Source organism: Morone saxatilis, unplaced genomic scaffold (assembly GCF_004916995.1).
Source record: "Morone saxatilis isolate NCDOM2014 unplaced genomic scaffold, NCSU_SB_2.0 Contig17, whole genome shotgun sequence".
NCBI classification, from domain to species: domain Eukaryota; kingdom Metazoa; phylum Chordata; class Actinopteri; family Moronidae; genus Morone; species Morone saxatilis.
Window position 1 is genome coordinate 8,886,717 of NW_023339729.1, and position 15,219 is coordinate 8,901,935.

General features: G+C 38.7%; 2 protein-coding genes across 2 annotated transcripts in view; one reads left to right on the forward strand and one right to left on the reverse strand.

Annotated features, from left to right (window-relative positions):
* The window catches only part of LOC118326568 (complement C3-like), a 3,787-nt gene extending 3,096 nt beyond the window's left edge, over positions 1–691 (forward strand). The window contains exon 7 of the mRNA XM_035659586.1: positions 548–691. Coding sequence (XP_035515479.1) covers positions 548–691 — 144 coding nt within the window. The remainder of the gene's footprint in view (positions 1–547) is intronic.
* Positions 692–5,657: 4,966 nt separating this feature from the next.
* LOC118326569 (complement C3-like) overlaps positions 5,658–15,219 on the reverse strand; it is a gene marked incomplete in the record, with an annotated part of 27,432 nt that continues 17,870 nt past the window's right edge. Inside the window, 11 exon segments of the mRNA XM_035659587.1 lie at positions 5,658–6,773; positions 8,618–8,762; positions 9,175–9,258; positions 9,340–9,432; positions 10,890–10,979; positions 12,242–12,344; positions 12,562–12,651; positions 13,128–13,218; positions 13,414–13,462; positions 13,570–13,651; positions 14,042–14,104. Of these exon segments, the coding sequence (XP_035515480.1) occupies positions 6,635–6,773; positions 8,618–8,762; positions 9,175–9,258; positions 9,340–9,432; positions 10,890–10,979; positions 12,242–12,344; positions 12,562–12,651; positions 13,128–13,218; positions 13,414–13,462; positions 13,570–13,651; positions 14,042–14,104 (1,029 nt within the window).

Genomic DNA, 15,219 nt, shown 5'->3' on the forward strand with positions numbered 1-15,219 from the left:
TGGTCAGTTTGACATAAGATGTATGTGTGTGTATATTTTATAAATTGGAGTGATTTTATTGTTTGCCCGCAGTACGATAAATATTGGATTCCTGTACATTTGGACAGTGGATGGTAGTTGTGTTTGTGCGATATGATGGTATGAGGGTGGGGGACTGTGTTTGTAAACACACTACGAGCTTCTGTTAGCTTGATAGATCTATTTGGTTACTGTTTTGCTTGGTCTTCAGTTTCATATATCATTTAGTCCCATAGTTTTGCATGCCAGAACAGTGGCCGGCTGCGGTGGATAGGACATAGGGGTTAATCCACCGGATTAGCTTAATAGAGATCAAATGAACACCAATTCGTATTGACTCTAAGTGCAGGAGTGTGAGGTTAGGAAAGCGTTCTTGAGTGAGGAGTTTCGCCCCAATAAAACATAAAGTTATTGTCTTGCGACCTGGGTAGCATCCCAATCCCACCTGTCCTACGCGACAACCTGTTACGTCACAGGAGCGGGCCGGCCCTGTACCATATTTTACCTATCTCGTATCTTTTTCGCTCAGGCCGCTGTCCGGGACACTATAGTTTCTGGTTATCAGATAAAATCCAGCGCCGCTGTGTCCTCATACAGGCAAAGCAGAGGCGCTAAAAGAGGCAGCTGCCTATCGGGAGCGTCTGTCTTATTGGCGATTGAACCTCAACTATGACCATCAGAAAAAAGAAGAAAAAATAAAGTGTAACATGGACAGGGCCGGAATCATATGTTGTGATATCTTTCATTAGAATATTAGTGACAAGCTCTCAATCTCTAACCTTTTTGCCAAATATTTAGGAATGGTTAGTCATGACCTGTCACCCTCCCAAAATTTTCCCACATATGTCATATATTTCAGGGGAGCATCACTGGTATGCATTTTTTTACTAATAGTGTCTGGTGGGAGGACGAGTAGCTCTTCCCTCTAGGCCTATCCCACACAGAAGGTGCGCACTCCTGTGCGCGCAGTTTGTATCTATGTATTATTTCTGATAATTTATACAAAAGCCAGTATTGAGCGGAAGTTAGTGGCGATTTTGTTCCCTTGTACTAGTGATCTTTGTACATCAACATTTCTACCGATCATTCCATGATGATGTTTCCTATTTGACGCCACTCCCTTGAGGATACGATCAACATCTGCTGGCTTTGCCTTGTTGGTGAGTACTCTGTTTTATAGGTTGCCAATCAAGTTTCTGAAAAAAATTGGACAAATTACCTGTGCGCACTATTGGTAGCAGGACATTATCAAAACTAATGCAAGCCATGATTACACTTTCCTACACCATTCGAAATCGGACACAAAATCCACATTGGAAGTAAGTTAGAAACATTATCCATTTCTCTTTTACAAGAAATAGCTCGAAACACATATAACTGTAACATCCCTTCTGTGCTTCCACGAGAGGCAATACCTTGTCCCCATTTCTGGCGTCTCGCAACATACCACACCAACCACAACAAACTAACTCATCTTCCATAAACCAAGAAACAACCCTTTTTTAACTGGCTAAATCAACCAATTGTTATATAACATTTTAATGTTTTTTCCAAACATTAGTTACTCTCTCCTTCTCCCCAATGGGCTTCTAAGAAGTGGGTCCTAATTACTTGCACGTTTGGGATAGCGGAAACTGTTCACACAAATCTCTCATCATCCAAATAGCATGCTGAACTTTCAACTCGTCTGGATCCCGACATCTCATAAAAGGCATGGGGCCCGCTGGGGTGCGGTGCGGCAAGGGCTCTGCATTGCGACACACCACTAGGGGAAAGGAGGCAGCGCGAGCACTACACACATTCAACCACACACCACAATAGTATTTAAATGACCACTTAGCGAATTCACCACAAACTCTACTTGCACCTATATTTACGTCTAGAATCATCTTGTTGTTACAGGATCATGACCAAAAGGAGTCTTACTTGAAAGATACCTGTCTTATTCTTATTCATATGTGAAACACTCCTAATTATAGAAGAATACTTTTGAAAAACGATGGAGATAAGCTATTACTGAGACACACTATCGCTTACATGTTTTGCTTTTCCGTGCAATATACTACATTTATGGCACATATATTGGAGGAACTTTGGTTCATTGTTCCGAGGCTATACAGAACCACCAGAATTCATACAACTAAAATCCATCAAATTATGAGGGCTGGTCCTATGTTGGGTTTCTAGATTAGCTGTGTATTATTGAATTGCAGATGGGGATAGCGGAGCCCACATGATAAGGGGTTCATATAGTAGCATTGTTACTTCCCAGCATTCTGGACGGTTTCTATGAATGGGTTATGCTGCATGTATAAACTATGGCTATTATGGAAAATCACTGATCTGATCTTCATGGTTATTACTGAGAGGGGCCATTTTTCTTCACACGCACCTAGGAGCCTACGCATCGTAAATTTGCCTACGGGGTTCTCTACAGTTTGCTAGCTGCGGTTCGAACCAAAATGCCCGCCATCTACACTAGCCGTTTATTCTTCATTGTCATCACTTCCAACCTCCTCCAGGAATCCCTTCATATTTTTTTTTCCTTCCCCTCCCTCCTTTGTGCCACAGCTGGTCCTTGGGTTGGAGTTTTAGGTATTCGACCGCTACCAGGAGGTTTAGTCACCATCACTACATGAGTCTTCTGGCCTGTTTCCCATACACAGGGTGCAAACATGTTACGTTCGTTGAAGTCAGTGGTCTGACTGAAACTAGTCCAACTACGCCTGATAGGCCTGCATGTTCATGTTCCAGGCTGCTGATCAGATTGCTCTTCTTCAACCCCATAGCCAAGCAGTGAATCAGAAATTGTGCTTAAACTCGTCTCTGTTGGGCATGTATTCTTGGTCTGCAGAGTCTTTATCATCTCCCTACCAGAAAAATATATGGAGGATCTAAGAATTAATAAAATTAAAACTAATACTTGATATTAAAAAAACATGCAACTTTTGTGCATTCAGGTAGCAGTGAATTAGCCTTTCGGGCAATAATACTCAATTGTCCCGTCTAGCGTACTGCTGCTTCGCTTACTCACTTGTGCGCTAAACTGTATGTAATCATAACACCCGCGACAGTACCTGCAAATGAACTGTCATGCGGCTGGCCAAATGTTCTGCATAATGAAGGTAGTTCCTCCTTCTGACGAAATGGAAACTTTACAAGGTTCAGTGAGGCGTATGTCCGCTTTCGCTTGAAATATTAACCAAACACTTTAAGCACTCTCTCTCAAACGCCTATTGTTTGTGCTTCTGAACCAAAAAACAAACGCAGCGCGTGTGTGATCTGTCATGACGCATTTTGCAACAGCGGAACCAATTAAGCTAATCGCTTAAGCAGCGCAAACACTGTCTCTTACCCATGTTCATCCGCTAGCACTATTCCGACATCACCAATATTAATGAACCCCCTCCAGGTCAAGAGTTTGTTTAAGGTCTATGATGGCTCTTTCTTCCACTCTGCCTCCCCTTTTACCGCTCATGATTTTGATATTTGACATCAAGTTAAAAAAATCTGTTTCACTAAATATTACTTTTAATTCGGACTGTAGGTTTTGTGCCTTGTAAGCGAAAAAAAAGATCTGAGAGTATAATAATCGAAGATTAATTTGACTAAGTCGACTGCGCGTCACAGTATATGGTGAGAAATGTTATAGTATCTTAATCCTGCACTTCTTTAAGTAGTACTGAATGCCCTTTTTTCGACCTTCATGGCATGAACCAATATTCCCCTAGGCTGTACTATCCTCCTCTCCTTCACAAACAATTATCTTAAAATCCTAAGTGCAAAAATTTGTTTATTCACAAGAGGGCTAATACAAATTTTACAAAATGATATCAGATAAAATCGTAACCACTAAACTACCAATTTCAAGATCCAATCTCTAAACTCTCCTCCAACAAAAGCAAAGTATACTTCATACTATAATCGTAGCTGTTGATATGCTTAACGATTTTGTCTGAAACTCTTGACTTTCCATCTGTATGAAGAAGGGGTGCCTCAATATTCGCAGCTTAACCTCCAAACTGGGCCAGTCCTAAAAAGTAAAATCTTCTAATTTGTTTCCAAATGGTTCTTAAGTAAAAATATATTACAAGTGGAATCTGTTTGTTTCGATTAAATATATTATAAATTAGATTAACATGTTAAGACGAGGCCCCCTTACTCTACCCATATTCTCTGTTTACCTTATAATCTGCATGAGTAGACACTGTGGGTTGCTGTGAACCTGCCACCCTCCACTTCTTTCCACTACGTCCGAACTTACATCACACACTGACACTACACACACACAGAGAAGTCTTCTTACCAGATACTAACTAACTGTGTTTTTCATAAGATCCATAGATAAATGACTTTTGAACTTTTTACTTTGAAAGTAGGCATCCACTTTTTGTATTGTGTTTTCTTGTTTGTGGGGGGCGAAACTTTATTTTGTAGTACTCTCAAACTTTATCATTTCAATAACGACCAGTGCTATGGATTAGAGAATCTACACACGGCAGCTGCCAACCAGTACAAAACTCTTGACTTACACCAAACAAGAAACATAACAATACATACACAACAAAAGTGAACTCTTTGTTTGTCCATTCGCGCCACGCGTAACGATACCCCGCCGTGAGGCCGCACCAGGTTTCTACAACCCACCTCAGAATCAATCTTCTCTCAGAAAGCTTGTGTTCTTTTCGACATTTCCAACCTGCCGTCTTGAGACCTTCCTAGGATATTACGGTAACCTGCAAAAGTGTCTAAAATCAGAAAACTAGGCAGCTCAAATCCGTACACACCAGACCACCGTATGTGTTCCGTTGGCTGCGGGTGGCTGACACTTTCCAAGTTTCTATCGCACCGGTTAATGGAACACCGCTCCAGAATACATAGTTCATGGTACCGGACACTCCAAATGCAGCAGCGCGCGCACCTTGTACACGACACCAACTATACTTCAAGACAATACTACCGCCACAATAGCTCCGCCTAATTGAAATTGATCTTCATTCACTAAGAAATGTTATGTTCTTCTTCTTTAACGCGCAAACCGTCACAGATCACAATGAACCTTTATAAATTTCCATCGCGTTACGCGGTGTGGATGCCTCACACCAATCCACTCCTCCGGTCCCTTCTCTTGTGTGGACGGTCTTTAATCTTGTAATGCTAAAACAAGGCATTCACACTACATTCAAATACCTGCAACTTTCTCCAAACAAACGTCCATGAAACTTGAATACTTCTAACGACATGATTTCAGTGAGTTTGCAATGTCCAGAGGAATCGGCGATGTCTACGGCACGAGACGGATCATGTCAAAACATTTACCTCAGGGCTCTAAATCTACAAACATATTCAACAACAGTACCATATCCGTTCTACAACAAATTACTTACAATTTTTTGGCGCACACAACTTGCACGCAGACATCACTCATAACTATGATCAGAATTACAGGCGGTGTACGCGTCTGCAGCGTCATCATACAATAATAAATATTACTCCAACAACAATCCATACGTCACACGCAGAACATAAACTTGTCTTTTAATGCAAATAAAGCTTCGATAGATACAAACCTGAGACCCTGACCAGCTCAACCAAACAGCAGCCTCAGCCTGAGCCCAGCAGCCGCTGTTTGTCTCAGTCGTACCGTACAGTCAACAGGTAAGCTAACGTATTGATCATTTCGTCGTTGACAGTTCTCATACAGAGCCATACCGCAAAATGTAATATTCTGCTTTGGAATAAAAGTTATTTTGACAAAAGTGGTCCTGACTGAACTAATATTTGTGCTTCCTGCACAATACACACAAATCTTTTTGCATGTTGCAGCTACCCTCTACATGCATGCAGGTAGCACATACACATCTACATATCTGCTGTTACTGGAGACTCCAGCTCTGCACACTCTCCTTTTATACCCTCACCTCCCTCCTCCTGCACCTTTATATCCGCCCACTCCTGTCTCATCCAGTTAAACTCAAAGAAACTTAACAACCAAGTTGAACTCCATAGTCATCTTTTATAATGGTGAATGGTTGCCTGCTTTTGATGGAAATAATTAAACTACGGCAGGCTGGCAACAGAAAACCACATTAATCCACTGGCTTCAATTGCCTGATATACCTTTTAATATCCAAAGCATATTGGTTAAAGCATGCAGCTTTTTCTTGTCCAGTATTCTGTTTAAGTATAGCACCATTTATACCATTGCAGTTGTCCTGTGATCCCTCTAACACTCAACCTGGCAGCCAGACATAAGTCACTTGATGTAATCAAAAATGTTTTACAGGGCTTGAGTGAATATATATGAAGCCCTGAGATTTTTTTACATGCTTAGAAATATTATAAGGTCTGGCAATCGTTTAGTACTGCCCAGCAATAATGAATAAAACATTATTTATATGTTTATTTTACTGGAACACTAAGCACTACTGTTGTGTTATTGTGATTATTGTACAAAATATGTAAAAATCAAAAACATATTTGCATAACAACATTCAGCTTAAACAGACATGTAGTGTAGTTTTTTACTTCTCATATTTTATGTAATCAAATGTGTACATGAGAGTAATGTAAAACAAACGCAATTCAAAACACCTTTTTATTTTCTTCAGTTTCATTAATACAGACATTCAAAGAGTGTGCGTTTGACCAGCTGATCCATGCCCACACAAGTAGATCCGTGTTCTTCAGTCTGACACTCTGCTTCTGTGGGCCAGTACTCGACCCAGGTATTCTCACCAAGCATATACTGATACCTGAGGAAAGCAGAGACAAGAATACATTGGGTCTTCATGCTGCCAACAATTTGTTCATAGGCCATTGTTATAATCCATTGCACATATTTTTTGCATTACAAAAATCAAAAATATCATATATCACTAGTACAAATGTATGTTTTTGCTTCAGAGCAAAGACCTGTTTTGTACTAGTCACATCATGCGTTTGGTCGTGTGTTCCGTGTGTGTATCTGTCCGCAGCGAATCTCACATACTAAAGGACCCGTCAGCCTAATATTTTTTTTGCACATTTATGACTCTATGCTCAAAGACCTCTTGTGGTTGCAAAACCTATTTTATTGAATGCTCTGTTTTATATCTCACTCCCTTTAAACCAGCCGGTAGGGGCCACGGGTGATCGAGGCTCATTTGAGTCTTGATTTTAGCCTGTTGTAGGCCACATTTTAGCCTTTGTCATGGCTCCAGAACTCCATAGAAACGTTTGGTCTTATCTTAAATTGGAATAACTGCAGATTAATTCCAAACCCAATATGTTATGATCCACTAAAGTCACAATACCAGATGATGAAGATTTAACTATTTAAATAAAGCCCTCTGAATTGTTTGCTCCGTCTCAGATCTTTAATGTTCCACTCCTTTCCCATATCTGCCACCATGTGTATCTTTCTCTTTCTAAACTGAACTTCCTATAATATATCAGCACAGACTCCTTGCAGTTACAAGTCTCACATTTATTTTCATTTTTTTTTATTTTCATGGTGTATAAAGGGACTGACAAGATAGTAGGATTCAACTCTTGACTGACTGGGAGGGGAGACGAAGGTAGGGAGGGGTTTATTTCATGTGGTGTGTTACAAAACAAAATCTTTTAAAAAAATAACAACATATACAATTAAGAAATTTGGACTTTTTTGTTTTGAACTGTGAATTATATGACTGCACTAATACTGAAATTCTTACCAAATTTATGAACATTTATATTTCATCGGTTGAAATTGCCTCAACATGACCTCTACTAAATCATTGTGAACCTTGCAAGGCCAATGCTGACATATAGCCAACTATTTTGGACTGCTTTACATCATTACATATTACAAAAGAGTGTTAACGCCCTCTAATCAGAGGTAGGCGGCACCAACCTCCCTCAGCCCCTAACCTTGAGTAGAGTCTGTGGAACTGTACTAATTTTCAAATGTATGCTGCTCGAGATGCATCTTTTACAGTTTACACAATTTTTTATTACCCCTACACTCAGTATTATTCTGTTTTTAAGCACCACTGAACAGCATACTTTCCCTTCATGATGATTCCATGATAGACAGCAGGGCGAGAGCTGCATACTGACACTCTCACACAGAAACAAGCACACTGGAGGGCCACTCTGCCACCTGCTTAGCTACAATACAGCTAACTCACAGAACCTTTTACAAATAGGGGCCATGAATGTGTGTCTGCTTGGTGTCTCCTTATCTTTATGCGTGTTAGTGCTGCATTTTTTTAAATATGCTGGGAGAGAGGGATCTATCAGAATTTGGGTGTGCAGTTACACCTTAAGTTTACACAATTAGGGAAACACAGGATGCTTGGTTACAGTAAGACTAAGATTATTCTATGCATCATTTATGCAGAAAACTACTATACAATACAAAATAAGTTTTTTTCAGTGCACGTTTCTTGTGTCTTTAAGATGATTTGATCATCTCCCTATATTAATCAGGAACCACGTCAAATGAGACAAACTTGGTTTACTCAAGAACCCGTACCTGTATGAAGTGACTGAAAGCAGAAAAAACAGTAAAAAAAATGTCTGTAGATACATAGTACAATATTATGAGGGAGACGCACGCAAAGAACAAACTTACGACTGAGTCTGGTCGTCTTTGTGAATATCTTTGAATGCACCCATGATAAGGTAGGTTTTTCCAGTTCTCAAATCCAAAGCTTGTCTGCAGTGCGGATGACTGAGGAAAATGCACAGTTCACCCAGAAGACCCACATCATAAGTTCCTGTAATTAAAATATATAGTTAGAAAAAATAACACAAGAGAACATCAGTTATATAGGAGCATTACTGTTTATATGTTGCATTACTCACAAACACATTGCACATCAAGTCATGCATAAATGGTCAGCAACTTTTCTGCCTGTTTGGCATTATTCTGTCACTTTAAGAAACATTACTCTACGGAAAATTAAAAGTCAGAAAGGTCAAATTGTTAAAAGTCAGAAAAACGCCCCTTTTTTATGAGCGTTTTAACTTTCTGTAGTTATAAAACAACTACATGTGCAACATTTTTAAATTTCTGCCGTATTCCTGAACATCTCATGTATAAATGGCAAAGGACTTTTCTGTTTGTCTAGAAACACTATAGGGGAAAATTGAAAAGGGCCATAAAGGAAAAAAGAGATTCACACCCACCTTCTTTAATGACTTTCACTATCCGCGTTGTGTAAATGTCAGTGGACAAACCATCTGTAAAATTTTCCACTCTGACTTTGTACACTGTGAGGAGACAAGTTGCAGATTTTAGCTGACTTGCTTTCTTTCTCATTCACTCACTCACACAAACACACACACACTTACCAAAATCTATTCGGCTGGTCGTTGTGACCTCACTAGCCTTAGCTATACGATCATCTTTGTCGATGTTGCCCCTTTTCTGCATACTACAGTTCTCTGGAAATACACAGTAGGCACAAAGTAAACACACAACTGATGACTCAAAAGAGCACAAGCATGTCCGTAGGCCTGTGTGTAATTTCAGACGCCAAAGCACAGTGTCTTTACACATGACCGTTCGCTGAGTTTACCTTCATTAAATCGTCATAGACATGTTCAATTGTGGGAATTTCTGAGGGCACTAAGCAGTACATAAATCTTACACTGAGCCTTTGGACATTTAAATAATGGCAGAGGTTAAATGCAAACTACATGATAGGCATATCCCAGTGAGCACAGTAGTAGTTTTGGGCATTAAGTTGCATGCCACCAAGAAGGCCCTGCAGTGGGTATCAGGCTGTGCTATGAAATCTACAGAGGCCTTTGACGCTATTCTCTAGCCCTGACCTAACATGCAATTGAAGGGGATTTAAATCCTGCACCCACTAAAGCAAAGATCCTGCTCAATAGTCAATCAGTCACCCCAGCTCTTCTACCTCCACCTTACAGGCAACATTATGCAACTATTATACCTTAAAATAATTCCTTCAGAATAATTTCTTTTATGCAACACTGACATTTAATAGGGAGATATAGGGAGAATGGCGCCTTTTTCATTCCTACTCCGCACCCTTAACGCCTGTTCTCTATGTGACTTGGGAGTGGGTATGATCTCCTGCGTGGAGTGCATAACGCTTTACAGCATTACGTCACACACCACCTTTGAATTTATTCGTTTATAGGACGCACTGCCAATCCCGCCACCAAGTATTTAACTAAAGTGAAATAAAAGGGCAATTCAGTCAGATTACAGGGAAGGATGTGTTTCTTATACATTGTTTAAAGTATTGCTTTGTTGAATTAGTTTCACTTATGTTAAAAGGTCTAGTGTGTAACATTTAGGAGGCTCTATTGGCAGAAATAGAATAGAATATCCCAAAGTAGGCTTTCATTAGTTTATAATCAGCTGAATATAGAAATTCTTATGTTTTTGTTACTTTGGAATTAACTGTTTTTATCTAGAGATGCTACAAGTCGCCTTCCGTGGCCAGAAGGGACAAACTAAACACTCCTGAGTGTGAGTATGAGTTACAGTCTACCACTACACCGCTAGATGCTACACACTGGACCTTTAAAAGGAGGTAAGAGGTGTTTTTTGACAGTTTTTGAAATAATAATGATAATAATCAAATGTATTCCTAAAATATTTAGCGACTGACGCGTGACCCTACATTCAAGATGTCATACCCAGCCCCAGGTCTCCTCTAACCTGAGAACTGTTGATTTTAATTTGGCTGATTTCTTGTTCCACTTAAAAAGAAGCAAGGTATGAAATAAAAAAAATAGGTTACAGATTTTTAAACAGAACCAACCAGAACCTCAATGTAATGTTGCTGTTGTTTTTCAGTGAGTCCCATCAAGAGTTTCCGATTTAACACATTTATATGTAGACAGTTTAGGTCATCTTGTTTTACCTTCAGCACATCTGCATACATCATTTCTACAGAGCTGCAGAAGCTGTCCAGATGTCCTCTCTGGGTGGTAGAACTTTACACAAGGTGTTGCTGCAACAAGAAAGAAAGATATTTGAAAAATATATTGTGATGGTTGATCATAGCATCACAGTATATCAGCAAATGTACATTAAATATCTTAAATGTGTCTAAATGTATCCTATGACATGTCCTTTAGGGAATTATTGAATGAATATATATATATGAACTGCTTTATATTGTATAAAAAACTTCTCCTTCAGTTTGTGAAGTCTCTGCAGCATCTGAAGGCATGGGCGGATATGTCAAGTTGTCTTAAGTGCCACGCCAGAGCGCAGTGTCTTTACACATGACCGTTCGCTGAGTTTACCTTCATTAAATCGGCTGAAAACAACAGCAGGCTGCTACAATACAACCATACAGAGCTTTACACACAGCAGAATGGTATCCAGATATCCAGTTACCAGGGCTTATCATAGCCTCATCCAACTTTCTGTTTTGGCAAACATAGCATCATGTTTTATCCATGAAACACAATGCAATGCAAACGCTGTTGTGTAACATTAATTACTGAACTATATGACCATGTACGAGGTGAGATACATGATAATTATTACTAAAGTAGCATCAGTCAAATAGGTTATAATAATACAAGCGGTTTCACCAAATCAGTGTTTTATTTTGATACAGTATTTAATGATCGCCACCTATGATCTATATCTAATAAAGTTTTTACCAAATTAGAAGGTGCGCATGGAGACACCCATACAGTCTGTGTGCCTATAAGACCACCTTGTGCTTGACATTATGGGTGCAAATTATTAAACTCAGGGTACAATGCATATTTGCACCCTCGTAGAACCGGGCCTGAATATATAATGACTGTAATTACATATTATTAAAAAAAAGATTATAAAAAAAAGATATCAAAAATCTGGTGGGGCATGTGCCCTTCCAGCTTGTATGGGCATGACTCAGCTGTCTTGAAGTAAAATCTGTACAGAATATTACACTAAATCTAAAATATAAGAGTTTCATATTAAATATATAATAATTTCCTAAACTGTATTCCATAGTATCCTTCTTTTGATTTATAATTATTTTTATTGATCACATTGGCAAACAATTCCCTGTTTGCCACATGAATATGTGACTGGGCAAACCAAAACATAACCATGGTGTTGGCAGATCAGAAAATATTCAAATGTTTTTGGAACAGTCCTTGTTGTTTTGAAGGCGACAGACAAAAAAATATTTCTTGGTTCAGGCATGATCAGTTGTTGATAAATGTCTGTCTGTGGTTGCACTTGTTTCTAAGTGTCTCTGAGACTCACGGTTATTGTATTCATAGACAGACACAGCAGCTGGTTGTAAGATGCCCACTCTCATCTGCTGATGGATCCTAAAAGTGATCTCCTCTGGTTGAGTGTGAGAAACCTGTGGAGAAATGTCAAACCAGGATACATTGCGTGTGTGAGAGAAACACAATTTAATTTCAGCTGTTTTTTTGCTATGACATACACAATAGCAGACCTTGAAATATCAGCATTAAGAATTCATCTTTGAATGTGCTTGTCAATAAAACTTTAATTAATTGAATAAAGTTGATAAAGTAACCTGAGAGAAAAAGGGGACGGAGCGAAGAAAGCCTTACCTTGTCCAGGTAGATGATGAGTGAGCGTCTTTCTGACAGGACTGTGTTCATCTCATATTTTGCAATGGTGCGGGCACGTCCCCTGGACAACTACACACACACACCCACACACAAACACAAGGTTTAAAAGTCAGTGTTACTGATTAGTACAAACACAACGAAGCCTGTCTATATCACATGTCCACCTTTCTGTCCCTCTCTATCTCCACTTCCCCAGGACCCCTCAGTGTCATTCTTTACCTGTCCACCAGATGCTCCCAGACTTTTCTCCATCCATTCCAGATCCTGCCACTTCCATTTTCCCTGCAATCACCTGAGCTTCCCTGCCCACTTCCCCACCTGCACCTCATTCTCTGATCAGCCACTCCTTACGTATACCAATCCACTGCCTTCATTCCTCTGTCTGTCCATCCAACTGTCCAAGTTTTGTCTGCCTACAGTAAGCTATTTCTGAAATAAATATTTTAAGTCAATCTGCTTTGTCTTCATTTCAGTCTAATCCTGTATTTCCTGAGCTGTAACAGTCTGACCCTGTTGTGTATGTTTGTGTGTATATAAGCTCTTACTAAGTTCAGGTCATTTGTGTTAGCAGTGAAGCCAGTTAAGAAGCCAATATCCAAAACTGACATGGTTGCATCGTGCCTATTGTCCTTAAACCTGTACAGAAAATGGACAGAATATGGGTGAGAAGAAGAAAGCAAAGCCAAACCCTTTATGGAAGCAGAGAGCAGCAAAATGCAACAATTTGGGGCACAAGGGTATGAATCGAAAATAGAGTAGGGAGAAGTTAAATATAAGTAGTAGTATAAATATAAATCCATATTCCTGTTAAAACTCATTCATTGTACTTACATAACATCTATTCTCAACTTGTATATCTTCTCATCTTCATCCATTTTCTCTGCAGGAGCAAAATATTTGATGAACACTTTCTCACACAAGAAAAATACTTGGCAATAAAAGAAAAACAGACAAACAAACCATAAGAGACAGAGGACACCAAATTACCTGGGATGAGCTGCACTGACAAGTTAAACTTCTGACAGTCACTGTCCCTTTCTTTAGGCAGAGTGTAATACACCGACACCATCTGTCACATAGATGAAAGTACATCTTAAAACAGTGCCAACTGTCAGGACCTCAAAGAGGGCCTAAGATAAATTCAAAATCTAATTTTAAAAGATAATTTACTTATTGCTTAACATATATTTATATCCTAAAAAACATTCATTGTACAATATTTCTAAGGAAAAATGTACCTTCCTAACAACACTTAATGGTTAACTCCCACCCTTCAATTCATTATCCAATAGACTTGAAATCCTGTTCAACAAAATATCCCATAGATATTGTACACGTATTCTACTCTCTCTACTCTACTTTTGGTTATTTTCGTGACTCAACTTTGCTGAAAAATTTTAACTGGTTAAAAAAATAGTTTTGTTATACAGTATATATTTTTTTTAAATGTAAAACTTACGGTCAACGTTGCCTCTCCATGCCCCGTGGCTCTTACATTTACATCACTGTTTATAACGTTGGTCTGTTGAGATTTAAAATATATGTACACAAACACATACATACATATACAAAAGCAAAACAATTATTAGGGATACATAAGATTACAAGATCATTAGGAACAAAAAACACAAAACCTAGGCCTTTAAAGCTGATTTTATACATATATTTTATAGTATACAGTATTCATTAGCGCACTAACTGCGCTAATGAATATGTTAGACTGTCTGTCTAACATATTGTTCTTAGCTGTCTAAATTAGTTTATTAATGTCCATCACTGTACATCTGCCTACCACAGTATTTAAAATTTTATTTCATTGTAATATATTTCATTTTTTTTAATTTAAAATAAATAAATATTTTTCTGTTTCTGTTGTTGGACACCAAACCGGAACTGTCTCTGCTCTTGTATGTTGAACTTTAAAGAGGTACTACACCCTAAAAAGTGTATTTGAGCTATAAACTGAATTATATGACTGTACTGTGATGAAAAACTTCAAAATTGAACTTAACAAATTTATTAAAATTTGTAGTTTGTGGGTTAAAAATTTCTCAACACACACTCTACTGTTATAAATCATATCATATAGATGACAGCAACCATTACTTTCTTGTCTTCAGAACACCCACGCCCCCTTTTGAGTGAAACAAGCGCTGTAAAAGTGCCTAGTGGTACTATGCCTAGAAGGTGCATTTTGCACGTCAAAGGATTTCTTTACTTTCCTAATCAACAAAGGACAATAAAAGAAATTATCTGTGGCTTTAGGCAATCTGCAGACAGGGTAAAAATGTAAACCTGTGGGACTTGGACAGTCAATATGTGTCCATCTTTGGCAAATAGTTCATCACAGGTTAGTTAATGATGTTATTGAGTAAATGGCGTATGTTTGTGTGTTTTAACTGTAGATTTAAGTGAATCAGTACAGAGTCTCAGTGATGGTGTAAATAAAGTTTTTACTGTGATAAAATATGGCCCTACCATAAAACACCCGCTGTTGAAATGGAGTTTGGTCAAACGATCTGGAGCAGTCTGGAGGGTATTGTAATCTTAATAATTCACATAAACTGAGCTGATTTACCTTCTAATGAACCTTGTAAACAGCATAAAGTAATATAGAATGTGGAGATAGAACCGACA